The sequence below is a fragment of the Trachypithecus francoisi genome, unplaced genomic scaffold, assembly GCF_009764315.1.
Source record: "Trachypithecus francoisi isolate TF-2019V2 unplaced genomic scaffold, Tfra_2.0 Lachesis_group4, whole genome shotgun sequence".
Taxonomy (NCBI): Eukaryota; Metazoa; Chordata; class Mammalia; order Primates; family Cercopithecidae; genus Trachypithecus; species Trachypithecus francoisi.
In genome coordinates, this window is record NW_022681469.1 from 3,602,692 (window position 1) to 3,621,000 (window position 18,309).

Consider the following 18,309-nt stretch of genomic DNA (forward strand, 5'->3'; position numbering starts at 1 on the left):
CTCACAGAAATCTTCTGACCATTTAAATAACCTCCACTTAGGACAAGGTTAGAAAGTGGCAGAACTTGAATTCAAACCCAGGCTGCCTACCTGCAGAGCACACTGGGGATTCCTTGGCATGAACAGCAAACGGGGAGGGATTTTTCTCACATTCCCTAATCAGTCCCTAATCATATGTTTTATCATCACATATGTAAGTGTAATTGTGCAAGTCTATGTGTGTTTCAGAGGCAAGAAAACCAGTAAGTACTACATGAAGTCAAAAGTCAGATAGCCATGGAAATTCCATGGTAGGCTTTAATAAGTAAAAGAAATTATCAGTACTCATGTGACCAATCTACAAGACCTGCGTTAAAGAGGTAAGACCAAAGACGCTATCTAAGATGTAGAAAGAAACCATTTACTCAGGGTGAGTAAACAAGGCAATTTCTGACCTTGGAAGTTAGTTAAATAGAGCAAGAACGGGAAAAGAAGGATTTGCAAGTGTAGCCTGGAGTCTGTACATGCTACAGGCAGGCTGCTGACTCTTGAAGCAGCTGGGTGAAGGGCAGTGAGGAGGGAGTAACATTATGTCACCAAGTGCACAGGATCCAAAGAACCTGAAGTACACACTGACCTTTATAGGTGGGGAGGCTGGCCCAGGGAAAGAGAGCACCTGAATGGTAGATAAATCCAGTCCAATCAGGAGGAAGTCATGACGGCCCATTTTCCAAGATGACAAATGCCCGCATATCAGTCAAGTGGCAGCAGGATAAGAAAAGAGGGCAGATAATACAAGACACCTCTCAGAAAAAAACATTCAATGACTGATCCATGAAATAAACCAGAGTGAAAAGGGTTGCCTCAGCTGGGGACAGTGCCTCACGCCTATAATCCTAGCACTTTGGGACCCTAAGGTGGGCCAATGCTTGAGCCCAGGAGCTTGAGACTAGCCCAGGCAACATGGTGACACCCAATCTCTACAAAAAGTACAAAAACAAATTAGCCAGGCATGGTGGGAGACACCTGTAGTCCCAGCTACTTGAGGCTGTGGTGAGAGGATCCCCTGAGCCCGGGAAGCTGAGGCTGCAGTGAAGTGCTATCACACCACTGCATTCCAGCCTGAGCTACAGAATGAATGCTGTCTCAGAAAAAAAAAGCAGGGGTGGACGGTTACCTTTCTGGCAATGTCAGATGCTACTGGACACAAGGGAGAGCTCACCCGGGCAGATCTGTGGCTTGCCACTGCTCTCATAGAACTTGAGAGTTTAAATATTCAAATAAATTGTTTAACTTTTAAGCTTTAAGATCCCAACAGCTGCTCATTGACTGTTAACACTATTGCTTTTCTGAAACAGAAGTTTGACAAATAGCAGGTCTCCTGAAACGCACAGTGTCACTTTTCCTGTTTTCTGTTTGTTTTGAACACAAGTGGCACTTTTCTCTTTTCCTCTAATTACACAACTTCAATTCCGACGAACATGTCAGCCACATGGAAAAGACTGCTTAACTGCTTACCTAGCACAAATTATCACTTATTCCTTAGTAATAGAGCCCTAATTTTATTCAGGACAACACTGCCCAGATTAAAAACTACATATTCCAACTTAGAAGGAGGGTGACATTTGGCTAGACTCTGGCCAACAGGAGCAGTTGTCAGCTGGAGGATGGGTGGCGGGGAGCTCCCTGGGGGACACCTCAGCTGGCCTGTACCTTCTGCCCTTGCCCTCCTCTTCTTTTGGCCTGGAATACAGACAAATGCATTAGGTGATGGGTAGATGGAAAAAAACACGAGTCCCTGATAGAGCTGCTATACATAAAAAATAAAAGCTTTTTCCTTTTTATGCAAAAAATAAAACAGTCACTGTTAACTAAGTTTTCTGTCAAATGCAGCCTCATTCACATTCTGACTCAGTCAAATATTATAGCCAGTTTATTATATTGTAGCTGATATAAATACTGCTCCAAGAACCTGGCAGACAAGTCACTCTTCCTCTATGAGATAAAGAAACTCAGGTTTACAGAGTTAAAAGTGAATTAACTAAGTTTACATCACCCACCAATGAATGACAACTAAGATGACAAGAACCCACATTTTCACACTCTTGGTTTACTAAGTGCTTTATCCATCATACTACACTGATTCTGCTAAAACAAATTTATCTCCAAGCAATGCCATATAAATCATGGTTCCAAAATCTGACATTCATAAGAGGTTCTGTTGATGTGGTCATTCCTTTATTAACTTCTATCATTTCACGGGAACAAGGGTACTACATGACCAATTCCCTCTACCAAATACAAAATTATTTTAAAACTGTCATGAGCTATGAATACCTCACTTAACAGAACTTTCAGTACTGACATTAATTCTACCTTTTGAGAGAAAAGGCTACTTTAATCCTCTCAAATAATTGCTCAATTTTGCTTTTCTTTATATCCCTTTAAAAATCCAAGGTAAGAAATTATTATTCTCTCTCATATAATTCTCATACAAATTATACTTTCACTTTTCTGCATCTCTTGTTAATTACATGATTTTTATCTATATTAATCCTATTCAAGAAGAACTGATAACTCTGGTTACAAAAAAAAAGGAGGAAAAATTTTGCATAAATTGCTTAGCACAAAGTTAATCATATAAAGCCAAGAATAAAAAGGCACTAACAGCTATTATGTGACTTATCAGCTTCCCTAAAAGGGTCAGTCCGTATATTTTAATAAGACTAATTAAATACCTTAAAAATGTCATTGAAACTTCATGAATCTTTCAATCAATTATAACCAATCTCTACAACATGTTTTCCTTTATTAATCTCACTTAAAATACAAAGAACTATATAAGAAACCAATTGACACTTAGGAACACCTCTCAGTTAATTCCCATTAAATGGGTTGAATGCAAAGAATCAAGGCCACTAGTGACCCCTGACATAATTAAAATTACAGCCCTCTATCACAATATGTTAATCCTCTTATTTCAGTATTCTCCATGGATTTTTTTTCTTTCAGGTTATGCCTTGTTTAAATGCCTATATTCATCTTCCTAGAGGGTATTTTTATATTTATAGATGCATTCTAAACATTTTGAAGGACATACCTTGTGCCAAGTACTAGGTTTCAAAAAACACCACGTGAATTTAAATACATTAGGATAATATTAATGGTTCAAGCAGTGAAACAAGAGCACCCACTACAAACTACAAAACTTTTTGGTACAAAATGGTGTTTTGATGAACCTCCTGAAGACTACTTACATTATTTCCTGAAATGAAGAACTCTTTATTTCTGCACCCTCCCCCCTCCCACGCCCCTCCTGAAACCACTCCTCCCAATGACTGGCCCTGCTGTAGTCAGCCTCCTCACTGCAGTACTTAATGAGGGTCACAGTTTTATGTAGTTACAATTCAACTTCCTGGACTCTATGATATTTTCTCAGTTTACGGAAATTCCATTTCATATTGAAGGAGAAAGTACAGCATAAAAACTAAGAGAATTGGCCTCCAGTCCTACCTCCCGTGTCCAGTTGTGTGAACTTAGGCAATTTGATCTTTCCCAAAGTCAGCTTGTCAATCTCCAAAACAAAAAAACAGTAATTTTTTACTTTTGCTCCACAGGCTGCTGAACACAAACTGTGGAATATAGTGATCACTCAATGTTTTTTATTCACTACTGATTTTCAACCATATATGCTCTATAAAGACTGTATTTCCTCATTCAAAAAAACAGAAAAAAAAAAGAACCAACTAAAAAAGGAAAGCAGTAGTATCAGCTATGTCAACTGAAAAGCATACAGTCTGTCTTAAAGTCTCATCTGTGAATACACTGACTATATCATCCACAATCCACTCCTAGGCATTTACTGACAACTTATGTTCCAAAAAAAAAAATTCTGTACACACACACACACCCCCCCCCCAAAAAAAAAAAAAAACCTGCCATAAACAAACGTTTACGGCAACTCTAATCACAACAAAGACTGGAAATAACCCAAATGCCTATCAGGTGACTGGGTAAACAAACTGTGCTATATCCATATACTGGAATACTACTCAGCAATAGAAAAGACAAACTACTGACTGGTGCAGCAAATGGATGAATCTCAAATGTGTTATGCTACAGGAAAGCAGCCAGGCTCCAAATGAAACAAGCTCTATGATTCCATTTACGTAACACAATTATAGGAACAAACACTTTCAGTGGTTGCCAGGGGCCAGTAGGCAGAGGGGCTAACCACAAGAGGCAGGAGAGTCCCTGGATGATTATATAACGGTAGGCACTAAGCAAAACTCACACACCTGTACACCCAGAGGACTCAATTTTTTAAGTAAAAAATTCTCATCTTTTGGAAGAACTGCTTTTTGGTTTGGTTTTGTTTCGTTCTTACTTGACATGGAGTCTCACTCTGTCGCCCAAGCTGGAGAGCAGTGGCACGATCTCAGCTCACTGCAACCTCCACCTCCCGGGTTCAAGCAATTCTCCTGCCTCAGCCTCCCAAATAGCTGTGACTACAGGCACCCACCACCTTGCCCAGCTAATTTTGTATTTTTAGTAGAGACGGGGGTTTCACCATGTTGCCCAGGCTGGTCTCGAACTCCTGACTTCAAGTGATCCACCCACCTCAGCCTCCCAAAGTGCTGGGAGCACCGGCCAGAAGAACTGCTTTGGATACTTTATAATAAAACAGGACTTCTTTCCAAGTATGCCTTAAAAATGCACCTAAACAGAACCACAGGTCTTCAACGACTCCCGGGAAATTAAATATTAAAACAAAAAAAGCAGTGTGTTTTCTAGGACACATCACTAAAAACAGGTAACTAAGATTTCCTTGGCAGAGAGGAGTTCCAAGACTTTAAACTTTGTGTCCAACATTTCATAGGCTAAATTATTAAGTTGCAGATAGGCAAACTGCACTGAGGTTAAGTCTATATATATGGCACTCTATATCTGAAGAGAATTTAAAAGGTGTCCCAGTCAATGTTAACAGATTGACTTAGCCAACAAACAAAAAACAGCCCTCTGCTGGTATGCTTAGGAGATTGCTTCCAGGCCCCCGCACATACACATGTTGTACAAGGGACAACTGTAGTTTATCACAAATTTTAGAAAGCAGTTTTTACAAAGGAGCTCAATGGCTCCAACAGAAGAAACAAGAAATCAATTCTATGTAATTTCAAGGAGTACTCCCTGGCCTTTGAGTGAGTAGCATGGACTTTAACCCAGCCCTATCTCTACCCAACACATGCACTGCATGCTGACCAAGCAGCAAGTTAAAGGGTTACTGAATTTGATAAACCACCTTCTTTAATAGCTGTTACCATAGTGTTTAGCTGCTCCTGTTACTGCTGCAGATGGGAATTCATTGATATGATTAAATTTGATGGTATGATAATGTATGGTAATCACGATTAATCAGAAACTCCCTAGCAAGTGGAGGATGTTGGGTATTATGTCACCTGCATTTTAAACTGCATTCTCTCCTTGCAAGCCTGACAATGTTTGACAGCTGGAAGGATCTCCTACTATATTCGCCTGCTACTACTTATAGGTCTGATCAGAGAAAATGCCCATGATTCCTTCCATAGCTTAAGTGCTGGTAACTATAAGGCATTGCAGGCATGTAAAAACAGTAGGTGTTCAAAAGCAAGACTTTCTTTCCTGGATGGAATAAAGTCTGGATTCTCATCTGCAAGGGCTGTAATCAGAAAGAAACGTGATTTGATGCAGCAGTCTCATCAAACATGATTTGCATGAAATGGCCTATAAACACATCCAGGAAACATCCTTCACTGCCACCTGATACCATGGGCCCAAATGCAGCCCAAACTATAAGACCTGTGATGCACTGTAACTACAGAGTCAACACAAATGAGAACCTCATTTGCTAGGTCTAAGTAAGTAATAATATGATTGTTAAGAAGATGCATTTAACCTTAAAAGTATAGTTTATTTTAAATTTTAAAAAAAGGCACTAAGAAATTATTCAGCAGCCAAACTACCTGGTCTTTATCAGCCAACTGAAATATCACCATTTGCCCAACACACCAATGTAAAATCAAAGGACTGAATAGTTTTTAAATTTTTTAAACTTATTTTAAAATAGGTTTTAAAACATTCTAGGTCAAGAATCTTTAAAATGATTTTTTCATAAGCTTAAAATTTAGCTCAGGACTTTTTCATATGCTTAAAAACAGCAACTGCACAGAAAAACAAAGAATTCACAAAAATCTCAAAACAACACTTTAAAATATTCCGACAACTAACATTTTAAGTTACTTTTTTAAGTGGGCAAACTTTAAAAACAAAAACCTCTCTGAGGACAAATACATGACTAGAAAATATACCTTACAGGTAAGATAAGGACTTACAGTTCCGTATGAGTGACAAAAACACCAGGTATAGCCTTTGCAGAAAGAGAAACCAATTAGATTAATTTAATTGTAAAACAAAGAACATGTGAAATGGAAAACAGAATTTAAAATGTAGAAACTTACTTCCAGAAAAGTAACTAGCGTTTCACCCCACTACTTCCTTATTTAAAAGACAAAAAAAAAAAAAACACAACACAGTGTTTTGTGAAATAGCATTCGACAGCCCTGACATGAACAAAAATGTGTTCATTAAATGGACTAGTGGATGGTAAGAGGCCAGACCAGAAGACTGGACAGAGCAAAGTGCCCAAATGAAACAGGGTCATCAGTCACACAGGACACGTCAAGCTGAGGGTGTGTTCCTTCCTCTGCTCATCAGCCCGTGTAAGTATTCATGTGTTATGTAATGGAAATATGTTTTACAATGAGAAGAAAAACAGTTTCAGAGTTCAGAACTAATGTGCATTATCTGTAACTAAAATTAAGTACATAAATCTAATTTTTAAATGGAAGCCTAAATTACAAAGCACTTTACAGATCCTTCAATGAGGGACTAGGGAAAGACATGCATCCTAGTGCAAAGGCTAACATAACCAAGAGTTAAAGCAATTTTCTCCAAAATGTTCAAAAACAAGGATCCTTAAGACACTTATTTTGACATGCAGTTGTTTTAAAAATCATTTCTTAAATTCTCCAAATAATGTTAACTAACAAGAAATAAAAATATTACTCTAACTACAAGTAAAGCCCAGAATATCAAATTTTGGCCTCAGATTTGGATTTTTAAGAATAATTTTAAAGGCCAGGCACAGTGGCTCATGCCTGTAATCCCAGCACTTTGGGAGGCCGAGTTGGGCGGATCATGAGGTCAGGAGATCGAGACCATCCTGGTAAACACGGTGAAACCCCGTCTCTACTAAAAATACAAAAAATAAAATAAAAACTAGCCGGGCGTGGTGGCGGGTGCCTGTAGTCCCAGCTTCTCGGGAGGCTGAGAGGCAGGAGAATGGTGTCAACGCGGGAGGCGGTGGAGCTTGCAGTGAGCCAAGATCACACCACTGCACTCCAGCCTGGGCGACAGATACTCCATCTCAAAAAGAGAAAAAAAAAAAAAAAAAAAGAAGAATTTTAAAAAATTTTATACACTATGAAAAATAGTATTTCACATTTGGGTGTCTCGATTTCTGTAATTTTTACTTTAAAAACCAGAAGTATTATCACTCAGCAAAATTTCTGGACATACTAGTTCTAAACTAAGCATAAATACCAAATGTATCATAGATCCTTTAAAATTTGGAAATCTAGTGGTACTTTTGTGTATTGTCTTTTTTTTTTTTTTAACTCTTTTAGTTGGGTACAAAGCTGCATTCTTGAATAGTTAAATGCATGTGATATAATTCTACTATGCAAATTCACATATGTGGTCTTGAAAACAACAAAAAGTAAAAAATATAAAAATTAAACTGCGCACCCCCCTTTACATTACTCATTCTAAGTAGGGCTCCTAATAAGCAGTAAGATCACTCTATATTAAGTTTTGGGTATGTTTATTTGACAACTATGTGCTCCCTCCCGCCCCTCCGCACAGGGCCTGTGGCTAAGTCCACCAGAGCACAGGATGACTGGGACCCTGCATGGGCATTTAGCCACAGACATTCACCAGGTACCACACAAGGAGGAGGAAACACAACTCTGGCTGACGTGAGGAAGCTACATATGCGTTCGGAGCACAGCTGTGGATAGAATGTTACCTATCCTAGGAGCAATGAGCATTCCTTTAAATTAAGGTACTTAAGCTGGGGAAAGGAAAGATTACAATGAATCTTGATTTGCTCAATTGCAAATTTCATAACCACCGGCACACAGATTTCTGAATTCAAATCTATTTTTGCGTACCAAGAAGCACACTGACTCAAACAGACCCACCTGATAAATCTGAAGTTGAATGTTCCACCGCTTTGTGTGTGCGTGTGTCGTCAGTTTTTAAAGCAAAATTCGGTTTGACAAATATTGATTGAACCCCAAATACAGAAAACCACCAGGATAGAAACTGAGGGGCATACAGCCATCCATAAGAACCAAGACAAAGCCTGCAGGACATCCAGCCTTCAGTAAGAAATCTCCAGTGGCCTTTGCTAAGCCACAACAATGCTGTCTTCACTATTTTTAAATTTTACTCAAATGAAAATTCGCTTAAGGACATAAGTTAGGTTTCATTTAATGATGCTTGATTCATTGTATAGCTTAGAGACAGCACTATGTAGAGCACTTGGCATAAAGTTGTTCCTCATTAAATTTTCACAAAACTACATTTACATTCACAGGAAAGAAGTTTAATCTAGTAGTAGAAAAAAGAAAAAATACTCAACAAAGATCTGGCTTACAACTAAAACAACCAGAGAGAGCCTACAGTTTATCTTTCTCCCCAACAAGACTCTGGTGGGCTTTTTAAAAACATAATACCGCTACTGTATTTTTAAAAACACACATTTCATGATTTTCTCTCAGGGAAAAATGATGACAGAAATAAGTAGTGCACTGCACGCGCTACGTCCCAAGTTCACTGTGATGTCAGCACTGGGGACTTAAAGGAAGAGACATGCTAAATCATGGTAAAGACCTGGTCTGAAGAGAACACTTACTAAGCTACATTCACATACACGGCTCATTTCTAGCCCAACCATTTCTGATCACCCACACGTACTTCCCATCTCAAAAACAAAAATAGAACACTGCACCTCACAGAAACTGTTCAAAACTGCCTTGAAACATATTTACCAAGCTTAGAGTACTATATCACTGAAGAGCAAGTTCAACTTCTCACAAAAATGTTCTTTTATTATCCTCTTCTAATAGCGGCAAAGTATTCTAAGGTTTTATTCCTAACATCAGATACAATTATATTTGCACAACTGAAAAATGAAATAAAAATTGCAATTGACTATTCTAAGTTTGTATTAGTAAACATTTTTACAAAAATATAAATTACATTGCTTTAGGTTTATATCTTAACTGCAAAAGCTATTCACATCCAAATTTTATCCTTGTAGTACAAAATATGAAAACACATCCAAAAATGATTTTAACACAGATATAATCATAGTCTTGAAAAAGCAAAAAGTACTTAATATGTCAGTGCTTTACAATAACTAGCAGACAAACTACTCCACAGAAGAAATATATTCAATGACTAAAATCACACATGTCAGCCTTAGGCAATGGAACTAGTAAAACTTGGCTTTTTAGACAACTGCTTCAAATAGATACCCAATAAAAATCACCTAACGTTTTAAAAACAACTAATTTTTAGAACTTGGTAAATAATTTATAGAAACACATTAGCTAACTATAAAGAAATCACGAAGAACCAGCTTTAGAAACTGTGTCATAATTCATAACTACAAGTCAAAGAAATGTCTACAAAATACTCTGAACCTTAAATCCAACAATGTTATTTTTGAATAATCATCTGATTATACATTCACATCCTTCATGTAAGCCTTCTTGCTAAATGCCATATATAAACGTTATCTACTGAAGTACCAAAGATAAACAGTTCAATAGGCCATTTAGGTACTTCCTGAAAATCAGACTGTTTAACCTAAATAAGGCTGCCTCTGTTTTACATATAAATTACATGAAAATGTTATGGTCAGTACATTTTTTTCCCCAAACTGTTTGAAAAAAAAAAATGTACTCTCTAGTAAAACCATGAACAAACTACACACTGAACCAAAAATTCACATAAAATAAAATGTATATATTTAAACAAATATATCTAGTTAATGGGCTTGTTTCTTCTACCTAAAACACATTAGAAGAATGGATAAAATTACTGAAAATACTGCAAAGTGCATTTCTGTGTGTGTATAAGTGAATGAGAGTGTGTGTGAGAGAGACAGCAAGAGAGAGAATATATGCTTTCTTTTAAAGATATTTTCAAGTGAAAACATTCATTTTAAATTATAAAATGAGTGGCTCATCAAGACCCTAGAGGTTCTTTTAAAAAATAAGAGATCTCTCATTTTCATTTCCTAGAATTTCACACACACACACACACACACACACACACACACATATACACATGCACAAACATACATGTGCCTGTGGGCGCATGCACACATACACCCCCATCTCTCTAATAAAGCAAGGCTCTTTCTCACTTACCATAAGGCAATAATAAAATCAATATTCATATTCTTTAAGATGAACAGCATTCCACTGATGATCCTGATTCAACAATTTTACAGTTAAACAAAATTAATTCTACTCTCAAAAATCCACTGACCTTAAGCTTTTAACAAACATTTTCTATTGCAGAGATTACTGTCAATATTTGCAAATCCTTAAAATTATATTTGGCTGGAACCTCTTGCACTTGCTATATTAATATTTCTTAGTAAATGTATGCTCATCCCTATCAGAGCAGAAGGAGCAGCTGCTACTCACTGGGAATCTCTGGGGTCCCACAGCAGGTCTCGGCTGGCTCGGAACTGGTAGCAAGGGCACTGCAAGAAAAACCCCTTGCGTTAGAGACACACTTTACTCAACACCCAAACCCCTGTAATACAAGATATGAAGTTTAATATAAAATATATATTATGTGTACCAGACATATAACACATTCTGCTTATACTTAAGTTAAGCATTTAGTATTTTTAACACTTCCAAAAAAGAAAAGGGAGAAAGCAGAAGTTTCCTTTTCAGTATACAACAGTGCAAGCAGAAGTTTAAATGTCAGTAGTTGACTATTATTTGGAATTAAAATATTTTGCAACAAAAGAAGACAGTATTACTCTAAAATAAAAAATCTACTTTGTTTCTCCTATCCCTATCCAGATAATTCAGGTTATCGAATCCCAGTTATATTTTCCTACGCCAGTCACATACACATTTAAATCTCAACCCTCATGAATCATGAAAGAGAGAAGGGAAGGAGGGAAGTGAGGCAGGCAGAGAAAGGAAAACAGCACTTCCTAGGAACTGGAAAAAACGCTCACAGACCGTTAAAAATTTTCTACTACACCTCCTATGCCAAGGCTTTTAGTTTACTTTGGTTTATAAACAAGCAGGACTTCCATCAATCCACCAGAACAACGAAACAAATCATTTTTAAAAAGACATCTCAGAATAGAGAAGAAGCTAGATGTAAGTTTCATACCCTGAGGCTAAATCAGATGTGTTTAAGCTCTTTAAAACTCACCACGCACTATACTGATCTTGATTTTCAAAGAAACTCACAATCTAAGTGCAGGCTACATCTTACATCAAAACATGCTGACAGATACACCTAGGAAGCTCTCAGATTGTCAGGTACTATGGGGCTGAACTGTTTGCAACTCCCTCCCCCCGCCCCAACCCCAAATGTTATACACTGAAGTCCCAACCCCCAGTACCTCAGAATGTAACTGGATTCCACTGACTAGGTCTTTAAAAGAGGTAACTAAGGTCAAATGAGGTCTAGGCTGTAATCCAACCTGACTGGTGTCCCTATAAGAAAGGGAAATTTAGGCCGGGCGCGGTGGCTCAAGCCTGTAATCCCAGCACTTTGGGAAGCCAAGACGGGCGGATCACTAGGTCAGGAGATCGAGACCATCCTGGCTAACACAGTGAAACCCCATCTCTACTAAAAAAATACAAAAAAAACTAGCCGGGCGAGGTGGTGGGCGCCTGTAGTCCCAGCTACTCCGGAGGCTGAGGCAGGAGAATGGCGTAAACCCGGGAGGCGGAGCTTGCAGTGAGCTGAGATCCGGCCACTGCACTCCAGCCTGGGCTACAGAGCGAGACTCCGTTTCAAAAAAAAAAAAAAAAAAAAAAAAAGGGAAATTCAGACACAGACAGTACCCACAGAGGGAGGAGCACGTGAGGACACAGGGAGAAGGTGGCCAATGACAAGGCAAGGAGAGAGGCCTCAGAAGGAAGCTGCCCTGCCCACACCTCGAACTTGGACTTCCAGTCTCCGGAACTGTGAGAAAATAAGTTTCTGTTGTTTAACTCGCCCTATTTGCCGTGCTTGTTATGGCAGCCCCAGCAAACTCATACACATCAGGTGGAGTTGACAACGTAGCATATTTTTTAATTTAAGAAGTGTCTGCTAAATGCGAAATACAGGTGATACCTCTTAAAAGTCCATCAGAATCACTTCAAAAACAGGGTGCTAGGATAAACTTCTTTTTTTTAACTATGATTACTCAAGGAATTCCATACATTAAGCCTTATCATTCACATTGCACTTTCCACACTTCAACTTCAAGTGATAGCATACATGGCCTGTGTCACTGCTTGATCAAATGCAAAGTGTGACAGAAAGAAAACTTACTTTTATAAAATGTAAAAATGCCAGAAGTTCATCCCTTCCTTGACAGGCTAATCTAATGAGTCCAAATTTCAAAATTAAGAGTGGGTCAGTTTGCAAGACTTTATATAAAATAGAATCCAACTCTCCCCTCAATTCTATACAGCTGATGTTACATCAATTCCATATCTAAAGTGAAACACTAGACTGGAGAAAGTGGAGAAAGAAAAAAAGAAGAATATCTCTGACCTCAGAAGATTATAATGAAGGTGACAAAGAAAACAACTACATATTAAATGTAAAGACGTGATTTTTAAAATCAAGTTAACAAATATAAGACACCCAGATCCTCACTAACTCGATCACAGGTACTATGTAGAATTTAAATGCCAATATCTACCAAAAAATTCCAACACAATAAAAGGATAAAACATTAAGCCTCTTTAACCAGGAGAATGAGAGAAAGAAGGTGAGGTGGGATCTCTAGAAAGCAATCTGATTATAATAAATGGATTTCTTACACAGAAGCCTCTGATGAGCTGGTAATCTGCAAAGTACCAGCCTTTTCCCTATTTAAAACAAAACAACAAACAAACAAACAAAACAAAACACACAGCAGAAAAGGAAAAACAACTGACAAAAAAGGGTTGCTGCGGACAGTCCCGGTGGGAACAGGGCAAACACCTGGCCCACCCAAGAGGAGCCACCTCAGTGGGAATGCCCAGGCATGTGTCTGCAGGCTCTACCTACCGGGCCCTGGCTGCCCACTGTGAGCATAAAAGAATTTAGAAGGTGTGATGTTAGAGACCAGTCCAGCTGAAGCTTCAACTTGAATATCTGAAGTTTAATATTTATAACTTGTCCCATGTATTTAATGGACTAAGTTTTCAATTCATTATAATACTAAAAATCTGGAAACAAGTTACATTTCCAACAAAACAGTTTTTAAATACATTATAATGGAACCCTCTTCATCCTCAAAAAGGAAGTTTGTGCCATCAGAAGAAGATGTGTATATATTGTTAACTTTTTGAAAAAGCACCTTTCATCTATGTAAGGCTCTGAGAATCAAAGGTTTAATCTGTGTATCTTTTATGTACAGGAGACATCTTGATATTCGGTCTCTCTCAAGGGGAACTGTGCATTTCTATTTAAGCTCATTCATTTATTACAGAATAAACAACTGCTTCGAAAGTGTTGCCTATCTACCTAGCAAGGCTATTTTGTCCTTCTCTTCTGTGTCTGTGTACCTCTGAAGGTCAAAGGCAAATTACAGATAAGGGACATGTGGCACTAAAGCTCCTGGTTTCATGGTGAGAAAAAGCTAGCTGGTCCTGAGTTGAAAAACTTCTGTCAGAAAGCTGACCTTGGAGTAGTTGCTAAATCACACGTGTGCTTTGGGGTGCAAGGCCTGCATTCTACACTTGTCAGGCTGCTAACTTTTGCAGGGGACACCATTTTCATACATAGAGGATATCTTGGGGCTTCCTGATAGCTTTACCACCCTATAATTCTAAAACTATTTTAGTTAAGCTAAAGAAAATCTGTACATATTACCAAATGCCAGTTTTCCACTGCATTTTACAAGGAAATGCACAAGAAAGAATAATATAAGCAAAATCATTCCAACGAATTAGACTGACAGTAGTGCCAGGTTTAGGACAACCACTATGGGGAAGACGCAAAGGATTACTTGAAGGAAAGCCACCCTTCCCCATTCAAGTATGCATGTGTCCATTCATTCAACGGCTACTGCGGGAGACACAGGCACCACGCCAGTCAGCGACGCTCAGGGCCACCTAAGAGGATGTGGGGACGAGTAATACTAACCAGGGTGGGAAGAACTTTGTGGGCACACGGGGACATGCGATGGGGTCAGGAGGGCTTAGGAGTTAACTGTACTTTAAAACCTTATGCTTATCTGCCATGCCCAGTGGCCTGGTGGTGCCCTGCAGACGCTGTCAAGAGGCGCCCCCCTCCCTTTCACTCTGTGCCAGCCTGTCACCATCACACTCCCCTGCTCCATGGCCACAGGACAACTTCATAATACTTCTGACCCACGTATGGGAGGGTCCCAGGCTCTAGGTCACTGGCCAATCCCCTGCACTTGAACTACTACCTTAGGCTACTCTCCACTTCTGAAACTTCTCTCCCACACCCTCGGGAGTCCCTAATTCCCCACCCATCGGCAGCATCCACAACACCCCAAGTTCCTTCACCTTCTCGTTCTCACGGCCCCTCTGGGCGGCAGCTGTTCTCCCGCAGCTTCTTGCCAAAGGTCTGGAGGTAGAAGGGCTCCTTCTTGATCTCACTGCTGCTTCCAGATCCAGCTTTCATCTCATGCCACCAGCTGACATCCCCCAGCACCACACTGCCCCGGTCCTGTCTCAGGGAGCTCAGCTCCAGTCTGAATAAACACAAAGCTGGCCCTTACCGTGCCCGCCTCCGATCCGTGCCGCCTCTGCCTCCAGTCCTGGTGGCCATTCTGCCCTTCCATCTCACTCCCTCCAGCACCGACTCAAACCACCATTCAACTCGACGAAGACCTCCAGTGACCTCCTTTTCACCGTCTCAGCCTCCTCCCTGGTGTCCTCTCCCCCCTGGCATCTACCTTATGATCCACAGCCCATCGTTATCCGCACCGCCTCCCCTTTACTACTTTGTGAAAACCATGACCCTCATAAACCCAACCGCCTGCCGATTCCACACCTAGTGCGTGCAGATGAGCACAGCTGGACACACAACCATGCTGACTGCCCTCACCTCAAATCCATGCTCCTCACGGGCTCAGCAGCCCCACCCATCCCTGCGCACATCCACTCTTCCAAAGCACGAGTGGATGCTCCATAGCTCCTTTCCTCAGACCTTCAACACGCTCTCCTACCTCCCCACTCTAGCTCCTTGCTACCTACTGAGGAAACTGAGGCCACCAGGGAAGAACTGACACAAGACTTCTCCACCTGCCCACTCATCTGAGCTCAGGCTTCACCATCTGCCCCAACCATGGAGGACTCCCTGCTCCTCCATCTCAGCAAGCCCACCTCTGGCGCATGGTCCTGGACAAGACAAGTTTTCTTCTCATCTGCATCAATGATGTTTCTCCTTCTTCACTAGCTCTTTTCTGTTAAGTGCAATGAATAAAAAACTTTCTCTCAAGCCTATTGGCTCCCACCGATTATCATCCAACTTCTGTTTTAGCAAAACACAGTCAAAGTCTGTCAATACAGTGGCCTCAAGTTCGTGCCCCATCTCGGCCAGGCTTGCGCCTCCTTCTCCCCAGCTCCTTTATACTTGCAGGTAGGGTCTCACCTGGAGGAAGCCCCTTCATACCTGATCACCCTGCCTGCAATCTTCTTCCCCGAACAGCCACATGACTAACTTACGGATATCCCTCAACTCTTTCCTGCTCAGTGAAGTTCACCCTGATCACCCTATTATTAAGAGGCAACCCACCCCTTCCCCCCATCCTGCTCCATTTCTCACTGCGTTTTCATCTTCTAACATGCCACATAAAATACTTACGTTTACTGGTAATAATAATAAGACTGTTAGACAGCAAGATCATGGCTGAAGAAAGCTTTGTCTGGTTTGTTCATCAATATAACTCAAATGCCAAAAATAGAGTCGTAACTCAATAAATGTGTGTGTGTTCACAGATACATGAAGTTAATGCTTCATATAAACTGCTCGAAAACAGTTTCCTAGCTTAAGGAACATGTTTAAGTAAAAATCAGATCTGTATTTATTTGATTACAACAACTAAAAGATGGATGTGTCCCCTCTCCACCAGCTGACACTGGAATTGAAGGGGAACATGCTGCCTGGAACCAAAGAGGGACACTGACCACTGCAAACATCCTCACCGGGAGAGTTATGAAGAGTCACAGATCAATTTCCACTCAATTATACAATAAGAGATACACATTTTTAAAGAAATATACTTGACCCATCAAGCTAAAATCTAAATGAATGGGGAAGAGCCAAGGAAAACTCATCCTTACAAATATGAATGTGAAAACCATTTTGCCATAGCAACGGCTTCAGTGCAATAAACTAATAAATGCTTTCAGATGCACAGTAATCTATAACATAACAGATGCTCCTCAATATAGGATGGGGTTACATCCCAATGAGGCTATCGTTGGTTGAAAAGACCCTTAGTCAAAATGCATTTAATATACCCAACCAATGGGACATCATAGCTTAGCCTCACCTACCTTAAGCAGAACACTCACATCATTCCACAGTTGGCAAAATCATCGGAGCTGGGAAGCAGAGCACCCCCTGCCCAGCTTCGAGCGAGTTTTGGGATGCCTGATGCTACCCCAGGAGAGATCAAATCTCAATATTCGAACTATGATTTCTTCTGAATGCATACTGCTTTCACACTCTCACAAAGTCGAAAACGCATCAGTGGAAAAATCCTAAGTCAAACCATTGGAAGCTAGGGCCATCTATGCTTTACAACAGTAAAAGGAAACACAGACCTTGAACAGGCGTGACCACCGTCCCTTTGAAGTGCGGGTTGATGTGTATGTTCTTGGGCTGCTGTGGAGTCACGGGTGGCGGGGTCATCATCATCCTTGGGGTCTCTAGCTGGGGAGGCATGTGCATTCCCTGAGGGGGGGATGGGTGGTGCGGGTGCTGCACCGGAAGCAGCGGCTGCAGCTGCTGCGGCTGGAACAGGCTTCTGATCGGCTGCTGCTGAGGCGGTGGTGGCGGCGGAGGGGGAGCCTGGGGCTGTGGAGGAGGAATTAACCTTGGAGAATGAGTCTACAAATCACAAAAAAAAAAAAACAAAAGTTCACCGAAATCAACATTTAAAAGAATGCTGAAGTGTTACAAATTTACACTGATTGCATTTGTAAAGTTACAATGGAAGAAGTCTGTAGTAACAATTTGTATCAAAACAGCAGGATAAAGAAGCTTCTCTACTTCTTCACAGTGAGGGCTATAGTCTCACAATTGAGTCAATCTCAAGGCAAGAAGGAAAACAGCCCCAAAGCACCCAGTGTGAATTTTGAAGAAAAGAAAAATTCAGTTCAGGGAAAAGAACTGCCCACACTGAGCAAAGCCCTGTGCCAGGGACAGAAGAGCAGCTGCCACGGCCCTCCCTGTAGCAGTCCTGCATCCCCCTCCAGGAACTCTGGTAAGCAAGGCAGGAGATGCGCACCAGTCACCCTGCTCCAGAACTGAGGCCTGAGAACAGGACAGGACTACAAAGAGCCTCCAGGAGAGGCTGGGAGGGAGCTTCTCTGAGAGGGTGGCACCTGAACTCGGTGATGAAGGACAGAGAGGTGCAAGGCAGAGTGAGGGACAGATACCCAGAAAGCAGCAGAAGCAGCACAGACCCACCTGCTTGGTAAAACCAGGAGACCAGGAAAGAAGGCAGGAAAGAAGGTATGAAAATGACACACTCAAAGTGGTCAGAGATCTCGATTCGAGGCTGGTTATTTTGTCAGTCACTAGAGAGGAAGAAATCAACAACCGCAACAGCTGCTGTGGACTGAACCTTCCCCACATTTTAAGTTCCTACTATAAGGTCAGTAGAGAAAGTTAGCTGACCTAGCTCCCCACAGTCCTATAAAGTAGGTCCTATTTATTGACCTTTTACAAGATCAAGTAGTTGGAAAGCAGAAAAGCTGGAACCAGAATTCAGGCCAT

The 18,309-nt window shown here is 40.6% G+C and overlaps 1 protein-coding gene across 7 annotated transcripts in view; it reads right to left on the minus strand.

Moving 5' to 3' along the window:
* Positions 1-18,309, minus strand: part of RBM33 (RNA binding motif protein 33) — a 134,404-nt gene that overhangs the window by 53,675 nt on the left and 62,420 nt on the right. For 4 of the 7 annotated variants that reach the window (XM_033193532.1, XM_033193535.1, XM_033193530.1 and 1 more), the window contains 2 exons: positions 17,133-17,418; positions 10,800-10,858 (listed from right to left, as the gene is read on the minus strand). In XM_033193532.1, the coding sequence (XP_033049423.1) occupies positions 10,800-10,858; positions 17,133-17,418 (345 nt within the window). The remainder of the gene's footprint in view (positions 1-10,799; positions 10,859-17,132; positions 17,419-18,309) is intronic. The other 3 variants (XM_033193531.1, XM_033193533.1, XM_033193534.1) reach the window with 1 other exon arrangement.